Raw genomic sequence first — 23,765 nt, 5'->3', positions numbered from 1 at the left:
CTGAAAAAACTCCAGTTCTGGTCTCTATAGCTCATCAGCAGAAGAGCCTTTCATCTTCAGCTTTCAGAATTTCTGTCTTAGATCCTACCCCTGAGTCAAGGGCATCTACCTGAGATGGAATCAGAGCCTTAAGATGTGCCAAGCAGAGCCCACCTGAGCCTGCTCTATGCCTGGCCTTTGCCTCAGCCCCACTCTGAATCCTGATGTCTGAAACTGCTGTGTGGGACTCTATCATCCCTGTCCTTGGTCGCTGGTCTGACTTGGAGACTGATCCTCCTCCACCCTTGGTTTCCCCAGACAGTTCAGGAGTTACACTGTTATAATTCAGTTCCCAGTTCTTTATATTCCTTAGGAAACAATGGGAACTCAGCTGGGAAGTTCAGGTGAAGTCCATCAGGCTAAGTGGAGAAGGGATCCAGGTCAAAGGAAGTGAGGTTTGGCAAACAGTCATCGGGAGAGTAAGTTCAGTCCCGTTTTTTTTTTTTTTTTGTTTTGTTTTTTTTAATCACAGCTGAAAGTTGCTGAACAATCCCTACCCCACTTTCTAAAAACTGTAGGAAACAAGACACAACTAATAAGCCCCCAAAGGACCAAATAAACCTAAGTTGGAGACACAGCATCCTCTGGAAACCACAAGGGTACAAAGTCCTGGGCTCTCAGCCCCTGGTCCTGATGCCCACATACCTGGCTCTCACCCTGATCTCAGACCCACTGACAGTGTGAGCCTCTGAAACTCAGGCAGGGACAAAATTGAGTGTGGGTAGGGCCAAAGCCAGAGAGGAGGAGAGGGAGTCTAAGCACCTGTAGGTGATGTGTTTTTGCCTCCACTTCTGTCCAGTCAGGGCATAGCGCTTGTTCCTCCGCCTACGGCTTAAGTGGGGGTGATCAGGGACACCACATCGGGGCTTCTTCATCCACCTGGGCAGAGAGAGGACACACACACACATATACTGTGGTCACTGAACACTCTAGGAAGGCATTGCAGAGTTCCCAGTCCCAAGCTAAATGGTAGTGTGCAGCTGCATCCTGGATTCTGGGGCCCTGGCTCCGATGGGTTCCCCCATAGGAGCACAATCAGCTGATTACTCAATTCATTCACTTACAACTGACTATGAAAGCACAGGGCTTTCAAAGCACATATTCAAGCCTGGGGTTTGGAGACTTGCACTTGATAGTTACAGTCCCACCATTCATCATAGGAACCCAGGCAAAGGAATCCTTGTGAACCTCAGTTTCCCCATCTACAACATGAGAATTCTAGCTCTCACTGTTAGGTTGTAGTGAGCCTTAAGGGAAGGAGTATATGTGCAAATACCCTGTAAATGGGATTAGATCACCTGAGTCCCTGGTTTAAAAGTTTCCAATGATTTCCCCGAAACCTTAGAATATTTTATTGCGAGCTCCTCACATTGGCCCCCAGCAATCCACATGATCAAGCCCCTGTCTCTGGGTGGACATCTATATTCCCCCTCCCCCCATACAGTCAGCCCCAGCGATCCTGCTGTGCCTTGCACACGCTAAGATTATTCCCACTTCAGGATCTTTGTTCTCTTTGCTTGCAGTGCTCTTCTTCACATGGTCTGTTCCCTTACTTCTTTAAAGTCTCGCTCTGATGTTACCCCTTCAGAGAGGACTTCCCACCCTACCTGAAATAGCTTCTCCCTCCCATCCTATCACTATCTGTTTATCCTGCTTAATGTTTCCTCTTAGCATTGATCATTGCCTGAAATAGTATCACATATTAGCTTTTTTGCTTATTCTTTGTCTCTTTTAAGAGATTCTAAGTTCCATGAAGCTAGGAACCTTGCCTGTACAAGTGCCTCATGCAGATGTTCAATAATGATTTGCTGAATGAATGAGTGAATGAATCAGAACTTCTCAACAGTAGAATGGCATAGCTCATAAGACAGCAAATTCCCTTTCACTAGAGTTGTTCAGAAAGTGACTAAACAACTGTAGGACTTGGAATGGAATTCTCTGCAGTGCTCAGTACTCTGTGTTGTGATTTTAAATCTATTTCGTCTATTGCCTCTAACAAATGGCAAATTCTTTGAGGACTCGGATGGCATCCTATTCATCTTTGCGTCCCCAGAAGCTAGCCCAATGCCTGGAACTAAGTAAATCCTGATAACTGTTTGTTGTCAGGTTAAGTTCACATGAGGGAACGGTAAGCCTGGGACATTACTGGGGATATATAATGGGGTCCAGGCCATCCTTGCATTTTATGTTGGGCTGGCCTAATGACCAACTCACTAAACTACCGCTGGAGATTACTGCAAGGGGAAACAGTCTGTCTCTATGCAATTGTTGAAAGCAGTTGCCATTGGCAATATAGACAAAAGGAGACAAACTATTTTAACCAAATATTAAAAGCCCCTTGAGGGACTTAACCAGGTCTTACTCATCTTTGCAGGTATCATATTGCCTCAAGTGCCTCTACTCAGAAATCAATACTAAAAAAAATAATAATAACAATATCATGTATGGTATAAACATTTCTAATTTTTAGTGTTTGGGGTTCTTTTAAAGAAATTTTTTGATCCTCAAAGCAACTCTGTGAGGTGACCAGAAATGATTTATCCTAGTTTTTGCAGGTGAGGGCAAAGATATACAGATAAATGGAGTAACTTGAGGATTATAGCAATGAGGCTGGACTGGGACTTAGTTGAATGAATAAAATAGTAATTAATGCAACTTAAACAAAACAAGCAAACAGAAGCTGGGGCTTTTCTTTTCTCATGCTTAGCCCAAGTTTGGGCTCAAGGATTTGTTGAATGAAGGAATGTGTGGCATTTCCCAAGGTAGGCACTCAAAATGTAGTACTTTAAATAGTTGCTCTGGCTTTCTTTCCTTGGCAGTCCTTGGGAAGAACTAGGAGCCACCCCTGCTACAGCAGCTAGGCCTGGAAGGGCCCCCAGGGAGGAAACAGGCCCAGAGCAAGACAGTGACTGCCCAAGGTCACAGAGCTGGAACAGAAATGAGTCTCTAAATTCTACCCCCAAACAGCCTCTCCACTCAGGTCTGGGTTTAAGTGTGAGTGACTTTTCCCTTCTCGTGCCTCTGAGACAGCATTCCCTGCCTTCCTACAAAAAAGTGGGAGCAGAACTGCAAGTGGGAAATGCCATTCTCCTCCCTCAGATCATTCCCTCTGCCTCCTCCTCTCTCCGTCCACCTGCTACTCTCTGAACCCTGTCCAACAGGCCTGGGGCTTTCTGGAACAGAGTAAAACCCAAGGCCAGGTGGTGCCTCAGCAGAGACACCAGTGCTCCTGCCCCAGGATGCACTGCCATGAGGCCTGCACAAAGCCCTCAAAATAACCTCTGTTTTGAATATGGCTGGGATCTTTGCAACCAGCTCACTCCTGAGACCACAGAGCCATGGCATCCACTGTCCTCATGCCATCAGAGCAGCAGTCGAACATACTGTCTCAGAAGTTCACAATCTCGCAATCAGAGAATCTAAGGAATAGAAAATGTTCATATACAATTATAAAATCCTAAAACCTCAGACTCAAGTCAATTTTAACAGCTTAGAATAATGGGATCTAGAATTTGAGAGTCGTAATCCAGCACTCCCCTTCATAACTGAACAAGCTAAGGCCCAGAGGGATAAGTCTCTCAAGGAGTGACTCACCCACAGGGTGAATCTGTCCTGAATCCACAATCCCCTACTACCTCCCAGCACCCCACCTTGGGGCCCTGCTCCCTGCTTTCACCTGGGCTCAGGACCCCAGCCCTCACTGCCTCCTTGGGACCCTTCCCCAGCTTACTTCCATGCCTTCCAGGCAATGGCAATGGCTTTCCTTGTGTAGCTTTAATGACTTTTATGGCTACTTCTCAAACAAAAGTAAAGATGCTTAATTCTCTCCCATCTTCAAACAAGTAAAAATCTATCCACTTCTAGCTACCCTCTATTCCTCCTTCACTGTTAAGCTTCTAGAAAGTTTTGCCTCCACTTGCCATCTCTACTCTTCATCTCCCCTCCTCCCCACTGCAGTCTGACATTGTCTCCACTGTTTCAGAGAGCCTACAATGGTCCCCTCACTGCCAAACTTGGCCGACATTTTTCGGTCTCCTAACTGATCACTCTGCAGCAGCTGGCCCATTGACCATCCCCAACTTCTGTACCATGACACAGAGCCCCTGGTTTCCTCCACCACTCTGGCTGCTTATTTTTAGCCTGCATCCTGGGTTCCATTCCCAGAGCTCATCTCTTCCTCCTCTTTGTACTCTCCCCAAGGAAACTTGACAGCCTCAAGGCCTGGCTTCTTTGTTTACCTCCTGAGCATCTCCCTGAAAATTAGTGTTTCCTTCTGAGTTCTCGACTTCTGCAACCAGATGGTTGTATCTTTCACAACGTGGTGAGCCTCTGGAGAGCAGAAATCATAGGATCAAGTCCAATGCCTGGCACAAGTAGATATTTGGCAATATTTGATAAATGGAAAAAGTAGAATGAGTTGCCAACTCATTATCATTCAGGAGCTCTTTGTATCAAGTGAGATGTGTACATCTCAGAGAAAGCCAGAGGGGTGACTTGAAGAGCCAAAGGAGTCAGAGGAGATTTAAGACCATCTCTAACTAAACCCTCTCATTGTGCTGACAAGGAAACTGAGGTCCAGAAGGATTAAGAGACTTATTCAAGGTCACACAGCAAATTTAGGGCCGAGTAACCTCCGCAGCTCACCCAGGAAAAGGAGCTTTGGGGTATTCCCTCCCAGGATGATACTGCTGGAGTGAAAGATAGGAGGGCAGGATGGGCATGGTATATCCACGGGGCCGTGACAAATATAAACCCAAATGTAAGTCTGGAAAATTCAAAGGCACAATGCCCTATGCAGTTCTTACTCGATTGTTGTCTGATCCAATACACCGGTGACTGGGATCCCATAAAACTGCTGCATAGTGGAGACTGCTGACTGTAAGGCCTTCCCTGAGTGCAGCGCGGATGCCCGTGAGTCATAGGGAAGCAGATAGCCATATGACTTTAACCAGTTCTGAAAGACACATGAAAGAGAAGGACGCATTATACTGGGGAAGGCTCTGTTCTACCTGGGCAGAGATTTGCCCTTGAAACTAGGGATCATTTTACTGAGGGGACCTATGGACTCATGCTCTGATTGCTTCCTCCTGCATTCCCTCCTGCACACACTGGTAAATTAATCTCCAGAAAACCCGGCTCTCGTTGGCTTTCTCCCTCGCTGTAAAGCTTTCATCGGATCTCTACTGGCTACAGAATAGAGATTAAATTTGCATTCAAGGCTTTCCAGTACCCTGCCTCTTTACTCATTTATTTATTTTTTTTCTCTTTACTCATTTATGCAGTGGTTTCCACTGATATGGGACTAGACATGTAAGAACACAAGAATGCTTCTTTCTCTGAAGCAGAGTGGCCTGTTAAAAATATGTCATCCAGAAACCATTGTGTCTAAAGTCAGAGTCTGTTGAAGAATCATATTGTAGAATACTTACTGGCATGAGATTATATACAATCTTTATTGCTAACCCCTTCAAAAGAGCAAAGCATCATAAGTAAGTATAAACAAAACAATGCATTATTTAATTTAAATGTAAATACATAAATGTATACATAGAAAAAAGCAGAGAAGGGCATACATAAAAAATAAAAAAAAAAATAATAGCATGGTTATGTAAGAGAATTTCTTGTTTTTAGGAAATATCCACTGAAGTTTTTTGGCTTATATAATGGTGCACGTCTGCCACTTTTTCTTAAACAGATTCAGAAAAGAAAGAGAGAGAGGAGGGAGGGAGAGGAAACAAATGTAGTAAAATGTTAAGAATTGGGGAATCCAGGTGAAGGGTATTCAGGAATTCTTTGTCCTATCCTGGAAACTTTTATGAAAGTCTGAAATGATATCCAAAAAAAAATTTTTTTAATAAAAAAAGAATTCACCATGAACATCCTCTGTTACAGTATCATGGGAGAGCATTTTTGTTTTCTAAGTTTTATGCATGGAGTCATTTCAAAAGGGGAGGGACACTTTAAAAGTGCAAGAGCATCTGAAAGTAGCTTGAATGAAGAAGCTCAAACAGACAATGACTCTAAAGGATAGCAGAGTAGAGATAATTATTCCCACTGACGTGTGGGGGATGGAAGAAACCAGAGCACCGGGAAATATCTGTGACATCAGTTGGAAAATGAGGCAAGCATCCATGGATCTCCTGAACCCATAAGCACTTACAGGAGCACCCCTATGCTGGTCTCTGAGCCAGATAGAAGCTACAGTCCATCCTCAGAGGATTATCCTAAACACCAAGTGATTTAATGAGGGAGAAAGAACTTAGGAAACAGTATTATTCCCTTTGTAATTTTTGCTTCTTGTTTCTATATGAAGTCTTCTTGTGGATGTGCCTGTTATTACAAGTCAAAGCAAACAGTTTGGGGGAGGAAGCAGACCAGAAACTATAAATAAGTTATTATTTATTTCATCTAAGGTGACTATAACATTTTTACTGCCTTGTGATAAAATGCACCTGACCAATTAAAAACGAAACAGAATAAAGTCTTAACAGCAACAGCAGCACGACAACCTTACCTCTTTCATACTGATACCTAGAATGGGTTTTTCACTACAAATTATGGGACAGGATATCAATACTTCTTGTACTTTTCCAAACATTGAATCTCTTTGATGCTTTTGTATATTTTTCTCTGGCCCTGGCATACTGCTTAGTTAGGGGAAAATCTTTCATCATTTTAAGGTTCAGCTCATAAATTACTATCTCCGGAAGACTTCCCTCACTCCCCAAACTAAGTTATTTTCTTCCTCTTTTGTGCTTCTCAAATTCTCTATTATAGATAGTACAGATCTTACAATATTGGGCTCTAATCATTACCTGATGTGTCAGACTCTGAGTGCCTTGAGGGAAGGGTCTGTGTTCTACTCATTTCTTTATATCCAGTGCCCAGAAGTGCCTGACACACAGTGCCACTCATCATGTCTGCTCAACAAACATTATTGTGCACTTACTACATGCCAGGCACCGTGCAAGGCTCTGGGGATACAAAGATGCATAGGGAACTCACAGACCAAGAAGTAAACCCACCATGAAAACACAGCCCTCAAAGTCAGGTGTGTACAGGGTTCTATGGGAGAACAAAAGAGAGATATCTTCTCCCCATGGGGGTGGGGATGAGGAGAGAAGGGAATTCAGGGGAGACTTCCAGGTGGAGAGGGATGGGAGCAGTATTGAGGGACACTGCATGTGCAGTTGTGGGAGGGGAGTATGGCACATTCTGAGAAGTGTTTCAAATGACAATTGGGGGAGAGGAGTATAGTGATGGGGGGGAGGCTGGAAGTAGGGAGTGGAAGGAGAGGATATGTAATTATTTATTCACAAAGTAGGCAAATTACACAGAATCACTTGTGACTTGACTATGGCCTAGGATCAGCCAAAAAGCTCAAGTAAATCACCTAGAAATGGATATGACAGGGCAGCTAAGTTACTCATTGTTCATCCAGGCGCTCCAGCTTCTACTCCCGGGTTAAATTATGTCATCAAAGCATTACACCCATGCACCATATCCTCTCAGCCAGAATGGCACATTATGTTCCCTTTTTTAATGAAGAATTATTGGGTTGAATAAACAGGGCATATAGTGGGAAAGAAGCACCCAGTCCTGAGACCGAATCTTGACTTCACTGCAGCTGGATGATACCGGCTAAACTGAATTGCACTTTCCTTGTCTGTAAAATGTAAACAATGATTCCTCCTCCACAGGATTGTTGTTAAAATAAAATGAACAAATGGACTTGACCTATAATCACTCAAAGGTGTTTGCTATTGCTTGGGATGGGGTCCTTGTTATGTTTTGTAAACTCAAGGTGGAAAACTTGGTCTTTGACTCCTTTGCCTTGAATTCTAGTCATCCCAACCTCCCACATTCTCCCTGGACCAAGGGCCAGTCTTGATGGGTCCCATGGTGGGCAGTAGGTGTTATGGTCAAGTCTGCTTGCCACTAGTAGGCCTGTGGCCACGACCATCTCTCACACCACACAGGGAACACTACTGTCAGAGAACTGACAGCTGGCTTGACTTGTGTACTCTTCACTCTTCACTCAACTTTCTTAGGCCCAAACACAATTGCTTTCTGTCAAGTTTTAGCTTGAGAAAAATGTTTTCCCTATAGGAGATTTGGTATGTTTTCTGGATTCAGAAAGTGGACATTGGGTGAGCCAGTGATTTTCCCTCTTGGCCTTTTCCCCAAGAATCCATCAGCCAATTGTATGGCTTCAATGTGGATTGCAGTGATACTGGGAAGTAACACTTTCTTCATCTTTCCTACCACCAAGTTATGTCTCATCCTTAAAAGTCTTACTTAAAAACTTTGTTTCAACCTATAAGCTATCTCAGACCCTTCCAGAAAGGGGGGTGGTACAAATCTAAACTAAATCGACTTCCTCCTTATCTGTGGAGTCTATCCTCTAGAAACCCAATGAAGATGAATTAAGGCATTTGGGAAATGGCTGAGGATCTTTGGACAGATCCCACTGACAAACCAGGCAGCCAACTGAGGAATTTTTTGAGCACCCACTTCTGAACTACCATAGGAATTCAGAACCTTCTCCCCTCTTGCCCTCATTACTGTTTATGGTAAAAGATAAGAAACAGGGAACTCTGAGTATAAACCTACTCCAGCCTTTGAACACTTTGGGGAATTGAAAGTAGATCCTCCTCAGTGAAGGGCAACCTGGTTTACCCAGCTCCTTTTCTGGGATACACAAGCAAGGAGGCACTCAGGGCCGAATAGGATGTGCTATGAAGGTCACAGAGTCCAGCTCAGCAGCATCAGGAGTTAGGCTCTAAGGATTCAGGTCCTAGGCAGATGTCTGGGTCAGGACTAAACACTAAAATGGATCAGCCTTCTCTAGGCTCTGCTTCCCTCCCAGGTTCACTAGAAACAGTCCTCAGAGCTCAGGGGTAGACCTCTAAGAAGGGAAATGGGATGGGGAGGGGCTGGTCAAAGGTCCAGGCCAGGGAATAGGGCATTGAGATTGGATCTGTACATGCGTGCATGAGAGGCTGAGAAGCTAGGGACCAGATAATTCCAACTTCTGCTGCTTAAGCCAGTCTCTGCCACTCACTTGCTTCTGCCACTGTGTGACCCAGGCAGTCCATCTGACTTCTCTGGGCAGAAGCCCCTGGTATTGGTACAAGTCTTATATACTCCAGCCATACCAATTCCAAAATATTCCCTGCCCTTGCATACTTGCAGGCTGTTTCTGCTGCCTACAAAGCCCATTCTCTGTATGTGTGTTAGCAAATTCATCCTTCAAGGTCTAGCTGAAATGTTGCCTCCTTTGGTAAATCTTCCTGAACTCTCCCTAAAGAACTAGTGGGTATCCTCCTTACTCCTGCAGTGCTTTCTTCTCTACCACTCTGAACACAGCTACCACAGTGTATCCTACCTGTTGCATGATATGTTCTCCCCACTAGATTGAGTTCTTGAGAAGCAGACTGTTATGTTTATTTTTGTATCTGCTGCAACACTTAGAACAGTGCCTGGCACAACAAATCATCACTGGATGAACGAATGAATGAATGAATGAACAAACAAACGAACAAACAGTTGGTCCAGGAGGCATTGCCTGGGTACCAAGGAAGGGATTTCATCTTGGGAAGGCTTCCTGAGTAATACATATGAAAACAACAAGCACAGTTCTTGGTATCTGTTAGAGGTTGAAAAAAACATTTGCTGAAATTCAGTCTATTGTGGTTTGAACTTCTTTGTTTGATGAGGCAATAGGCTCCATTGTCCCATCTGAAAAAAAAGATAAAATTCACTAAAGGAAAAAAGCCTCATTCAGTTTTAAACACAATGACCTACCTTCCGTCTTTTTACACCTGGATCCATTAACCTATCACCAGCCATGTCATAAGTCTGACCTTTATAGCTCAGTTAACCAACTCTAAGATGTCTGTCACCCTTTAAGTGCTGAAAAAGGTGTAAACCCAGAGAAGAGTGAGAAAAATCTCAGAGTGTGAGCAGGGACCAAAATAGCTGGGCTGAACCAAAGATTTAGAGATGGCAGACAATACGTGTGATTGATTTGCTGGCCAGAAGGCGGGATTTCAGTTCCTGAGAAGCCAAAGCTGAGATATTCGGTAGTGGCAGGCAAAGGAGAGAGCAGAAAATAACAAGGAGAAAAAACATAGCCCGAAGAGGAAAGAGAGCGGCAGACAGCAGAGGCGGTGGTGACATTAGAAGTGGCATTGGGGGCAGCAAGAAGCAGATCAGCTGGCGGTGCTGCTGTTCACTCTTGGGAAACAGAGAAAGTGGTGGAGGAGGAGAGAAAGATGGATCTGTTAAACCAGCATGGCCTCCGGGGGCTATTCAGGAGCATTGCACCTGTATAGGTGTGATGCCAATTCAGACTGCACAGATCTGGAGAAGGAGCAGGAGAATGATTAGGATCAGATGTTTGGTCAGGATCACAGCAGGCTGGAAGGTATTATCAGAAAGGCCAGAGAGGAAGTCCACAAAGAAGGACCAGGCAAGAAGCGTTAAATTTGGAAACATGAGCAAGAATGAGGAAGAAAGAATAAAAGACCCTGATCAAAGAATCTGGGTAGCTGAGGTCATAATCTAAGATGATGACTGAGTAACAGGAACAAGGCATGACCTCAACACTCATAGGAGGTCCAAGTCCCATCCTAGAGGCTGTATATGCAGAAGGACAGTGACAAACAGGAGTGTGACTAAGGGAGAGTGGCTGGGAGAATGAAGGAACCACTCATGTGAACCCTGTCCTAGGAGGGAAAAATGAGGGATGTTAAGACTGGAGAAGGAGGAACGGCAGGGGACATGCCAGTCTTCGTAAAGCCAACTGACTACAGATGAAGGAGATTTATTCTGGTTGACACAGTGGGCAAACCAGCACAGGAGATTATAGGACATAGATCTTGACTCATGATAGGAAACAACTTTTAAACAAAAGTGTTATAATTATAGCAGCAATGATTATAGCAGCTATTACCATTGCTGCTATAATTAGAATGCCAACTATATACCTGTATTAGAATGCCAACTATATACCTAGCATTGCACTGGCACTCTAGAATGTAATGACCCCACAAGATAGGAATTCCCCCCAATTTGCAGATGAGGAAACAAGTTCAGAGAAGTAATCATTCAGAGTCCCAAAGCTAATAAGTTGCAGGATTCAAACCCAGATGTGTTTGAAACCAGGCATTCCATATTGTCGGACAACTTAGACAGGCACCTCTTTCCCCTCCCAGGACATCCTACACCTCACAGTCCTAAAGAGTGATGTCTTATCTCACATCGTAGTGAGCTCCATACCCTTCTGCCATGACCCAGGTGCCAGAGCACCACCACGTACCCAGTTATCCAACCAGAAGCCTCATATGACCCATGACTCTACCCTCTCCTTCACAGCCCACATCCATCTTTTACCAAAGAACTATTGGTTCTACTTCCTAAACATCAGATGGGCTCCGTTCATTCGTTCATTCATTCATTCATTCATTCATTCAAATATTCAAGGACCTACTACTATATACACAGTGCCTGGTACACAGTGCTTGTGTGTTGGCTCTGGGATAGAACAGCAAACAAAAACATTCTTGTTAATTTCTAGTTACAGTCTAGTGGAAGAGCCATGGGGCAATAAGTGCTATGAAAAATAAAAGCGGTTGAGGAGCTAAGAGGGATGAGACAACCATTTTATAAAGGATGGTCAGGGAAGGTGGCCCCATGAATAGAAAGTGTCATTACCCACAAGTCTTCAAGGGCTTTCCATCAAGAGCTTTCCAGGGAGAGGGAACCAGAGGTATAGTGAAAGGGTACAATGTTTCACAAGATTAATAAGTTCTAGAGATCTACTACTATACAGCGTAGTGCCTATAGGTAATGATATACTTTAAAATTTTGCTAAGAGGGCAGATCTTAAGTGTTCTTAGCACAAAATAATAATAACAAATAATGAGGACAGGAGGAAATCTCTGGAGGGGATGGATTTGTTTATGGCATAGATTGTGGTGATGGTTTCATGGGTGTTTATCTTCAAACTTGTTAAGCTGCCTACATTAAATATGTACAGCTTTTTGGGTGTCAATTATACCTCAGTAAAGTGATTTTTAAGAAACAAGAGCCTTAGTGACTTGGTCCCTGACTACTCCTGCCACCTCTTTTACCATTCCCCACCTGGCACTCTGTGTTCCAGTGTGTTCCAATCTTCCAGATACTTCCATACATTGTTCTATCTGAATCACACTCCTCTCCCTGGGGAGGCCTTCTTTGACCCCTTACTTATCACAGTTCTTATCATGCAATGTTGTTATCACATGCTGTTAACTGGTCTCCTTTTATTGACTACACAGTGCCAGAGAGCAGGGCCCATAGTCTGTCTTCCCTACAGTACCCCTACACCTAGCACAAGGCCTGGCTTGGATACATATTTATTGAATGAAAATGAGTAGAAGTGTTCAGGGAGAGGGGAAACACTACTATAAAAAGATTTCCATATAGAGCTGCCTTGACTTTTCTCTAAGGGTCCGTTCAATGCTATATTTTGTTTTAGGGAAAGCACAAGGCATCAGTCAGTAGTCTTCCAGGTTGAGGATCAGAGTGAGCTGGTTTCCTCATCTGGGCAGGTAGACAGAAATGGCCTTGACTGCTGAGCAGTGAGGAGTAAGGCAGCTCGAGAGGACATGTAGGATCATGGTTAAGAATGTATGCTTACGGGACAAACTCTACTCGGTTCAAATCCTAATTCTTTCATTTTCTTGTTATATGACCTTAGGCAAATTATTCAACCTCCCTTCTGCTTACTTTTTCCATCTGCATCATGTCATTAGCATGTGCCTCATGGAGTGGTTCTGGAGATAAAATAACAATATATGGTATTAAGTCCTCCGTAAAAGATAGCAATAATAATTACTATTGTCTTCCTAGTAGATGACAAGCAACTCTAAACACCTCACTGTATGTAGCCCCATCACCAAGGCTGTGTCCCTCAGTGTACAGTTCTTGAGTGTCATGGGCTGTCAGCATTGCAGGATTCAGGGAGCTTGTTAAAAGTGCATATTCCTAAAAAAAAATAGTGAAAGGGAATAAAGGGGAAAGGAGAAAAAATGAGTGGGAAATATCAGAAAGGGAGACAGAACATGAAAGACTCCTAACTCTGGGAAACGAACTGGGGGTGGTGGAAGGGGAGGTGGGCGGGGGGTGGGGGTGACTGGGTTACGGGCATTGAGGTGGGCACTTGATGGGATGAGCATTGGGTGTTATTCTATATGTTGGCAAATTGAACACCAATAAAAAATAAATTTATAAAAATAAAAAAAATAAAAGTGCATATTCCCAGCTCTGAACGTAGACCCTACAAAACCAGTGTGAGGCTGGAAACTGGGAATCTGCATTTTTAAAACATGAACACCTAAGGTGACTCAGTTGCCTACTAAAGTGTAGAACCACTGCAGTAAGGACCCATCATTGTCAGGAGTGATGACCTTGTGCCAGGAAGGAATGGGCATGCTGTGTGCACTATCACCTCTAATGTACCAAGGCAGGAAGCATGTCACCCATTTATAAAAGCCTTCTATTAAAATTAGCTCAATAGCCAAGACCTGCTGTCTGTGACTTGGCTCTGCCATCATCTCTGGGTTCTTCACCTGACATCTCCAGGCTAATCCTAGCTTCAGGGTTCATCAGCACCCCAACATTTAGATTCCATTGTGTTGTTGTATATTCACATCAAGAGTGGTCTAAGATCATCCTTCCCCATCCATTGCTGTTAGTTCAGTCCTCACATCTGGGTTTTTGCCTTGGTTTCCCTGTCTACCAGACAGGGTAGATCCCAAGCTGAGATTCCTAGGACCCTAATCTGTTTCTCAAGGTCTCAGATTCCTTGCCTGGTTCTCAGTCTTCTCCAGAGAGTGAGAATCTAGTACCCGTACACCTGGGAGTTGGGTAGAATCCTATCTGAAAAGATAGGTCACTTGGAGCCAAGATATCACTACATGCCAAGTATTACCTAACTTTGCTCTTTCCAGCTGAGCGTCCTTGAACAAATGACCTCACTTCTTTAAGGTTCATTTTCTTCATTTGTTAAACAGAGGATGATAAGAGAAGGCTTGTAAGGAGGATCCAGTGAGATGATGCACTGTGGTAGGTAAAATAATGGCCCTCCAGAGATGGCTACATCCTCATCCCTGGACCCCATGACTATGTAACCTCACATGGCAAAGGAGTCTTTACAGATGTGATGAAGGTAAGGATCTTCAGGTGGGGACAGTATTCTAGATTATCCAAGTGGGCTCGATGTAATCACAAGCTTCCTTGTAAGAGGGAGGCTAGAGGGTCGTGGTCAGAGAAGGAGAGGTGCCGACAGAAGCAAGAGTCAGAGTGGCATCGTTCTGGAAGGGGCCGCCAGCCGAGGAATATGGGCAGCCTCAAAAAGCTGAGAAAGGCCAGGTACAAGTTCCCTCTTGAGCCTCCAGAAGGAAGCCAGCCCTCCAGAGACCTTGCTTTTAGTTCTGGTAAGTCCTGTTTCAGACTTCTCACCTCCAGAAGATGAGAAATCTCTGTTACAAGCCACCAAGTTTGTGGGAATTTGTTTCAGCAGCAATAGGAAATGAAAACACGAATGCGAAGCATTTAGCAAATTCTGGCTGGTAGCAGGCATTCTCACAATATTGTTGTCTGTCTTCTGGCTCCCATACTCTCTGGCCAGAGATGGACCACCATCCTTGGCACTGCTGCTAGCCCAGTCATGGAGTGGTGATGCCTCAGAGATCAGCCCCTACCATCAAGTCAATCCCCCAGCTCCTATCTCACCAGAGCCCTGTTTCCTTTCCACCATACAGCTGAGGTCCTAGCCTGGCCTCTGAGCCGACCTCGATTACAACTAATTTTTTAAAATTTCAAACTTGAAGGTTTAACCATTCAGGTATCTAGAAAATGCACTGGTCAACATACTTTGAAACCATCTGATTTAATACACTTGTTTTGCAGAAGAGCAAGATAAAACACGAAGGGAGAAATGACTTTTATCCAAAAACCACAGAGCAAGTTGATGGAGGAAATGCAGCTAGCATCCCTGTCTCCTAGGGAGGGTTCTCTCTGTCATGCTACACCCTCCACGCTGGCTCTGATTTGCCTCCAAGCACTGTCTGTTTTTTGGTTTTGTTGTTGTTGTTGTTTTTGCACTTACAGCCAGTCTAAAAAGGGCGCTCAGGATCGCCCACAATGCCCAGCTTAGCTTTTTGACAAACACCTTAATGGTGCAGCGTTACCTCTTGGCTGCCACCAGCTCTTGAGTGGGTGGTAAGTGCACTAGCGGGAACTCCCTGGCGCTCTGCTCCATGTCCTTGGCCCATTCCCAGGAGGCCACCACAAGCCAGACAATCACCATACCCAAGGAGATGGCACATTTGGGGTTTTGGGTCAGCACTGGGTTGTCCAAGTTTTCCAATTTTGAGGAGGCCTCCTCCCAACACCAGGAGAGGGACCCTGCTCTTATTCACTCTCTGAGGAAGGAGGAGGCCTCACCTTCCTCACCCGTTCCAGGGCCTTCCTGCCAATCTGCCAGAGTTTTCTGTCCCCTGGGGTTTGACATACTGATGAGTTGAGAAAAGGGAAGAGGGAAAAGAAAGATCATGGTCAGGCCTCAGTTTTTCAACTGTAGCAGGCAGATGCTGAAGTAGATAACCCCTAAATAATTATATAGAGTATAAAATATATAGTAATTTCAATTTGATTGGATTGAGCATGGAGACTGTCTCTGGTTCCTTGCTGTCAGTTTTAAATCTAGGCTCCTTAGCACAGAACTCAAAAAGCTTCACAGTCTGACCCAACAACAACAGTATGTACCTTTCTAGCCTTATCTTCTGTCATGCATGCCCTACCCTTTTAGTGCCCACCGCAAAGACTCCCCCTGTAGCTGCTGATGATCTTCTTGTGTCGACTACACACATTCTGTGCCTCTTTCTGTCCTTCTCCATAGAATGCCTTTCCCACATGGCCTCTCCAAGATGAACTATTAAATATCCTTCAAAATGCAACTTGATTGCCACTTCATCTGGGAGGACTATCCAGGGCATGTGAGGTCTTTCTCTGGGCTCCCAGTGGCACTCTAGGCACCCCTCACTCACACTGTCTTTCACATTACATTGTAAATACTGTTTTACCTGCCTGGGGGCCCCACTAACTCTGTGACTTACAGCCTGGTGAGGGAGACAGACCCTGAAAGACTCAGTGTTTCACTGAGTGGAATGAAGGAGAAAGACATTGTGGATGCATTTGACAGGAGATCCAGGCTGTGATGTCAGGGACAGCCTCCCTGAGGATGTCACACCTCAGTGGAGAACATGTGTTTGAGCAGAAGAGAACTAGGTGAAGGTGGAAGAACGAGCACCCCAGAAGAAAGAATGTCTTATTGAATTCCTGAGATGGGAAGGAGCCTGCCCATTAGAAAAAGAGGAAGAAGGCCAAGGTGGCCAGACTTGAGTCAGAAGGTGCCATATGTAGAAAGAAGCTAGCAAAATGGGAAGGATTCGGTCATGTAGGCCCTCACAGGCCTTTTTAGGCAGCTTGGTGGGTGCCAGATATAAGGGGGTTCATAATACCGTTCATTCTACTTTCATGGGTGTTTGAGATTTCCCATAATAAGAATCAAAAGGAGGAAATGGTAGTAGAGGAGTAATAGTAGCTAGTCTTCATCCTAAAAGCCATTTTAAGCGAGGTGAGTGTGAGAGTAGCATGATCAGATTTAAAAAAAAAATTTTTTTTTATTATTAAATACTTCCAGCACTCAGAAAGGCATAAAAATAATAAAACATATCTTAGATAATCGTCAACCAGCTTTGTTAAATCTTAGCTCTGGCCACATTTGCTTCGGAGATAACTGACCCCTGGGTGGATTTATTTTTAAAAGGTCACTCTGGCTGCCATTTGAGGAAGGATTAGAGGCAGGCAAGAGAGGCTGAGCAGGTGGGAAATTTCTGAAGTCTAGATGGGATAAAATAGAAGTTCAGACTACGAAGGAGGACGTGGAGGTAGAGAGAAGTGGATGCACAGAAGATCTGTGCAGGAAGAGGGACCGCTGGGGCTTGGTCATTGATTCTGTTGAGGCAGGTGAGATGAGGAAGGGCTGGCAGATGACCCCTATCTCTCTGGCCCAGAGCTTTTGGGGCACAGAGAACAGTGTGCCCATGAGTGTGTATGGTACAGAATTGAGTTTTTAAATTATTATGGCTAACAAAGATTATTAATAACAGTGCCTGTTTTTCTCTATCTACTTTGTTATAACAGCCCATATGATCTTTGAGAAAATGTTGCCTTTTATATATATGGCTTTGCCGTTTTGTATATGTCATTAAAGCGTAGTTCAAAGTTGCCTTTTAAAATGAATGCATGGAATAATGATGAAGGAAAACTAGCAAAGGATGTGGATAGAATCAATCCTGAGGTCCAGAGAAACCAAAAGCTTTGTTCCAAAATCTCTCAGTTGGGGAGGGAGCTGGAGCTGGGGTTTGCAACTTCTATACATACAGACACTATTCCCTAAGACAGGTACGCAGATCTAAGGTATGCTCGGAAAAAGCTAAAGGCATGTGGGCAGAGCCAGCACCCAGCTGGCTCAGGAATGGGCCTCAGTCCCTCCACCTCTCTACCGGGCTCCGAGCAGGTCACTTTTCTGCTCAGAAACCTTTAATGACTCCCCTCAGCCTCTGGACAAAAGCCAGTTTCACAATCTGCTCTCAGCCTCCCTGTCCAGCCTCTTCTCATACACTCTTACTGGAAATAGCAAGTAACGCGATGCCTCGGGCACATCAAGTTATCTGCTGTTTCCTGAACATGCCATGCACTTTTGTGCAGCTTTGGTTCGTGGTTTTCCTTCTGTCTGGACTGTTCCCTCACCATTGTCTGTCCTTCTCTTCCCTCAACGGTTCATCTTTAATACCAGCCTTCTTCCTACAACATTCTCTGAGAGCTTCATCTCCTCCCCACATGGTGCTCCTCAGCCCTCATTTACGCCTCTAGCATGCATTCATTTGTTCTTCAAAAAAAGGCACTGACTTTTGTGTATGAAGCATGATTGAGAGAAGCTGGTGGGGGCACAGACAATAAAATCAATTTTAAAATATTTAGAATGTGCCAAGGGCTGTTCCAGATACTGAGGAGATACTGGCTGCAGTCTATTAAGAACCAGTTCCTTTCATTTTGAGTTCAAACTATACCATATGATAAGGCTAGGCATGTCCGAAGATCAGTCTCTTTAGTACAGTTATAATTAGTTTTCTTTGCCCGGAAACTACCCCTTTCAAGGACAAGTGGGACAACCCTGAAAGTGGGAAAGATTGGCAACAAAGGTATTGCAGTAATCTATAACAAGCATGCAGACTAAGGACAGAAAATCCAGCTTCTAGTCCTAGCCTCTTTATTAGCTACATGTGGGTCCCTGGGCAAGATGTGGATAGGTCACATAATTTCACTGAGTCTCTATTTGCTCATGTATAAAATGAGGACAATATTTTCCCTATCTTACTCGTGGTGTTACCAGGATCAAGTGGGGCCACACATATGACAGCATCTGCAAAGTGCAAAGCACCTTTCAGATTCAGTTATGAGACTGTTAAAGTAATAGGAAAAACCACAATAATAATAAGAGAAATGAATTTAAAAAGCAGCAGATGAGATTCAGGTTAGGTAAAAGGGAGAACTTCCTAAAAGTGAGAATTTTGGTTTTTTTTCCAGACAAGAATGAACCTATCCTGGGAGGCCATGGTCATATTGAAAGAAATGTTTGGTGTAGGAATCTGTTAGTGTTTCTTTTTTTTTTTTTTTTTTTTTAATATTTTTTTTTCAATTTTTATTTATTTATGATAGTCACAGAGAGAGAGATAGAGAGAGAGGCAGAGACACAGGCCGAGGGAGAAGCAGGCTCCATGCACCGGGAGCCCGACGTGGGATTCGATCCCGGGTCTCCAGGATCGCGCCCTGGGCCAAAGGCAGGCGCCAAACCGCTGCGCCACCCAGGGATCCCTGTTAGTGTTTCTTAATGGACCTGCTCCACTGCTAGACACATCGGGGCTCTAACTTGTCTTGACTATAGGTACAAACCAAAGAATGCTCTCCATCTACAGCAGATCCCTCAAAACTGGTCTAGAGGGTAGGAGTCCATGATGCCTTCCATCCAGGCGTCACACTACAATACTTGTGTGACCCATGCTGATCAGCTTGTCTCTTTCTCTCTGTACTGACCTTCCTCAGAATCTCATTGGAAAAAAGGAGGACCAAAACGCTATTTGTGAGATATTCTACTCAGCTAATAATAAGAGAAAGGGATGCTTTAAATAAACCAAACACAGAAAGCCAATTAGAGAATCAGTGGGGTCCCCTAATGTGCAAAATACAAAAGAAAGACTCAGAATGCAAAGGAGAAAACAGACTGAATGAGGTGGGGATTTTTTTTTTTCATTTTGTCTTTTGGTAATGTTAGATCAGAGATGTAAAATCAAAAGCCAAAGATAGTGAAAATGCTTTCAACTAAGAAGTCAGGAGACCAGAGAAAAGTTTCAAGTTCTGAATCATCTACTCTTAGATTTAGAGTCCTTGGGTAACTCATGGTAATTCAAGAAATGTCTATTAAGTACTAGTATGTGCTTATTTGGTGACCTCTAAGATCATGGCCACCCCTTGGTTCCTCCTTTTAGTATGTCACTACCACTAGATGACAACCTACTGAGCAGGTTTTCAAGGGTGAAATTGTGGGATCACTGCCACCTCTATTTCCCTTTTTTTTTTTTGCCACCTCTATTTCCAATGAAGGAAGGACAGGTGGGCAATGAGTCCTATCCCTAAGAAGCTTTTTAGAAGGGACCTTAAGACCCACCTGTCCATAAGCATCTATTTCAGATTCATGTAACTTTTTGGCACAAGGGATAAAGAGTAGAATCACCAGATGCTCACTGAATAATTGACGATGAGCATTGGGGATTGTGTTATATGTAAAAACATAAGATGTTTTTAGGCCCTGCCTAAGAACTGCAACTTTTCCTCCCAAATAATGTTTACGTATTAAAAAAAAAAATTAAATGGCAAACTGGCTGGGTCTGCTTCAAAGTGTTGCCCTAAAGAGAGAGGAATAAATAACTAGAGAAGTCAGGGAGTTTCCTAAAGAAGTGGGATTGGGATGAAACTGTAAGGAAAGGTCACAGATGGATGTGTGGAGGTACAGGTACAAATGGCATGTGGATGTGCAGAGAACCATGGGTAATTTGTCTTAGGATAAAGGAGAGACAAACTTGTCTGGAGTAAGAATGTGTACCTATGAGCAGTGGGAAAGGCAGCCTTCTAGAGAGGAGGTTGTTTGGGTTCAGACTCCAGAGGACTTAAAAAAAAACAGCAAGAGGAGTTAAACATTATCTGCTGGCTGAAAAGCAACCATATTTCTGTAAGGTTTCAATCATGTGAGCCATTAGTATTCAATGAAGGGATAATTAGGTGCAAATTGTTGAGAGAAGCAGTGGATATATTCTTCTATCTTTTAGAAATTTTTGGACAATATATTAGACATTGAAAATGGAGTCATCATGGAATTAAGGGTGTTTTTTTTTTTTTTTTAAAATCAGGTCACTTGGAGATAGGAAACAATAGAAATAAAAGGTCACTTCTCTGAATGAAAGGAAATTAAGAGTTCAGGGGGCCCCAGGAGACCATGCTGGGACTTGTCTGATTTAAATTTTTTATAAGTGATCCAGAAGTAGAGCAAAGTGAAAATTTCAAAACTGCAGATCATCTTAAACCTTTTCAGGTAGAGAAATGCTCTGCCAAAGGAGAGAGAATCGAAGGAAGATACTGAGTGGGATGCAAAATGGTAGATAAACATCAATGTGAGGAAACGTAAGGTAATGCACTCTGATAAAAATAATCCACGTACAGGGTGTTGGGTTCCAGGCTATCAGTTTTGACACAGGAAAGGGATCGGAGAGCTACTGCAGATTGTTTCCTAAAGGCAGTGTCCTAACGTGTCCGGGTCAGGAAGGCTGACAAAGATATAGACAGAAGCGGGAATGGACCTCAAAACCAAAGAAGAAATCATCCTTCCTTTGTGCAAGACTACAGAGTCCCACATCTGGGACAGTGGTCAGGTTTACATCTATTGAAAACTAGGGCCCAAGGATATCTAAAAAAAGGCAACTACAATGACCCAGAGGATGAATGTGGCTTTTCTATGGGTGGCTGGTCATAGGGGGTAAGCTCAAGCATGAAAAGACAAAGGCTAAGAGAGGTGGAATAATCAAAGCCTGTAAAGCTGATAAGGATAAGGTGTGGGTATACATAACCTTTCCTCCACATCCTGACATACTTAAGCAAATAGCCTCCTCTTAATGCTTGAAATATCACAGGAATAAAAGGGTTTCAGAGTTAAGATCAACTAGCCCTATCTCTACATCAGAGATGATAGAATTCAAGCCTAGAGAGGGCAAGGAAATGGCCGCAGGTCAAGAAGCCACCAGAGGGCAAGGTCAGATTAAAGCCCAGGCCTCCTAAAGTCCAGGTCAGGGTCTTCCTACCTCACCCGTTGCACTCAGGAAGACTAAGGGAATCTGGCATTTTATAGGGTATAAACTTATGAAACACATTACTTTGAGATATAATAAAGCTGAAAACACAAACAGGCGAGAGAAAGTTTCCACTAAAAGTCAACCAGCAATAAGATCTTTGAAAGACAACTACCAACTGGGGCAAAAGAGACTTTTTTACACCCCCTAATTTTTTGGGATCATGTACCCGTTTGACAATCTGAAGAAATATAGGTATTCTTTCCTAGAAATATACATATGCATGCATAAACACAATCTTGCACAAAATTTCCAGCCCCCTGAGTCCCATGCCCAATTAAGAATCCCTGTTCTGGCATATTCTTCTGAACAGACTGCCTGCTTCAACAAATGCACTCCATCTCTCAGGATAACTGAGGCAATCACTAATTTTCCTCAGCAAAGAACTCTGTCCTAACTTACTACTTATCATGTATTAGAATGGCAGACCTCCAGGTTGGAAGAGACCAGAAAAATGATCTAGTCCTACTGCCCCCCAAGCCCCTCCTCTGTGATATAGAATAGCGTCATGGTTAAATATGTGGTGACTAGAGTAAGCCTGTCTAGGCCAGAATTCCAACTCCATGGCTCCATAGCTGTGTGACCTTGGGCAAGTTACTGAAGTTCTCTGAGTGCGTACCCTCACCTGTAAAGGGGGATCATAGAGTAGTCATGAGGATGAAATGCAATTATTAACATAAATCATAGCACCAGACCTGGCTCATAGTGAGTGCTCTGTAAATGCTAGCTGGCATTGTTGTTGTTATTATGCGTGTAACCGTGCAGGTTTTATGCATGTATCCATCCAAGCCCCTCCCGGAGGTTTTGCTTGCACATGTCAGTGATGAGCAGCTCACCGCCTCCTAAGCTGGTTGAGCAGCTCTGATTGTTACAAACTTCTAATATTCAGCTGACATTTGTCTTCTTGCAACCCCTACCCCCACCCCTGTTGACCCTAATTCTGCCCTGTGGGGCCACTCGGAGCGAGTCTATCCTCCCTCCACGTGACAGCCCTTCAGATACGAAGACCGTGATCGCAGCGATCGAGTCCTTCCCCCGCCCTCCCGTCCCCCACCCCCCATCCTCTCTTCTCCAGCTTGAACATCCTTGGTTTCTTCTCCCAGCCCACAACATACTGGCTGCGCTTACTATTTACTCCGAGGCGTCGTACGGTTTCCCTCACACATAGTCATGCAGGCCACACACCCCACCGCCACACAACAATCCCGACCCTCCTGCTCCGCCCCCGCCCGCCGCCCCTGTCCGTGGTGCTGAAGCAGCTCCCGGCCCCGCGGCCCTTCCCGGCCCCTGCGGCGGGCAACCCCCGGCCCGGCCCCCGGCGCCGACCCCGCGCGCCACCCCCGCGCCCCCGGCTGCAGGCGCGGCCCGGCCCGGCCCAGGCCCGGCCCCGGCGCCGCCCCCCGCCCTGCCCGGAGGCCCCGCGCCCGCGCCCCGGCCCGGCGCGCCAGCCCCACCTGCCCGGCGAAGGGCGCCTCCGCCTCGGCCGCCCGCGCCGCCGCCGCCGCCGCCGCCGCCGCCCGCGCGGCGCCCGGGAGGCAGCAGAGCGCGGGCAGCAGCAGCAGCAGCCGCCCGGGGACCCGCCAGCGGCTCCAGCGCGGGGCACGGCCCGGCGGCGGCGGCCCCGGCGCGGCGCGGCCGCCCCGGCTCCTCGGCATCCCCGCGGCGGGGCCCGGCCGCCCGGCTGCGATGGCGGCGGCGGCGGCGGCGGCGGCTCCGGCTCCGGCCGGGTCCTCCCGCTGCAGCCGCTGCGGAGCCGCCGAGTCACGGCGCCGCGGACACGCGCCCGGCCCGCCTGTCTTCGCCGCCGCCGCCGCCTCGGCCGCCAGCGCGCCCCCGCCTCCGCGCGCCCCGCCCCGGCGGGGGGCGGCCAGGGGCACCGGGGCAGCGCCCGGGCCGGACCGCGGGGGCGGCGGCTCCAGGCCAGCCCTGGGGCACCGGCCGGGGAGCGGCGCGGGGGAGGGGTCTCAGCGGCCAGAAGCACGGCTCGGGAGGGAGGGTCCGAAGGGGTGGGGACGGAGCAGGGGTCTAAAGGCAGCCCTGAGGGAGGGGGAAGGGGCTAAAAAGCAGTCCCGGAGCGAGAAGTACGCGATGACTCCGAGGGAGATATACTGGGTTGGGGGTCCCAGGCCAAAAGACTAGCCCTGGAGGAGGGGG

The 23,765-nt window shown here is 45.6% G+C and overlaps 1 protein-coding gene across 1 annotated transcript in view; it reads right to left on the bottom strand.

Annotated features, from left to right (window-relative positions):
• The window catches only part of MMP24 (matrix metallopeptidase 24), a 43,108-nt gene extending 19,842 nt beyond the window's left edge, over window positions 1-23,266 (bottom strand). Inside the window, exons 1-3 of the mRNA XM_077872881.1 lie at window positions 23,066-23,266; window positions 4,845-4,993; window positions 802-918 (exon numbers count right to left, since the gene is read on the bottom strand). Of these exons, the coding sequence (XP_077729007.1) occupies window positions 802-918; window positions 4,845-4,993; window positions 23,066-23,266 (467 nt within the window). The remainder of the gene's footprint in view (window positions 1-801; window positions 919-4,844; window positions 4,994-23,065) is intronic.
• Between the last annotated feature and the right edge of the window lie 499 nt (window positions 23,267-23,765).

This window comes from Canis aureus, chromosome 26, assembly GCF_053574225.1.
Source record: "Canis aureus isolate CA01 chromosome 26, VMU_Caureus_v.1.0, whole genome shotgun sequence".
Classification (NCBI taxonomy): domain Eukaryota; kingdom Metazoa; phylum Chordata; class Mammalia; order Carnivora; family Canidae; genus Canis; species Canis aureus.
This window is presented reverse-complemented; position numbering and strand designations above follow the sequence as displayed.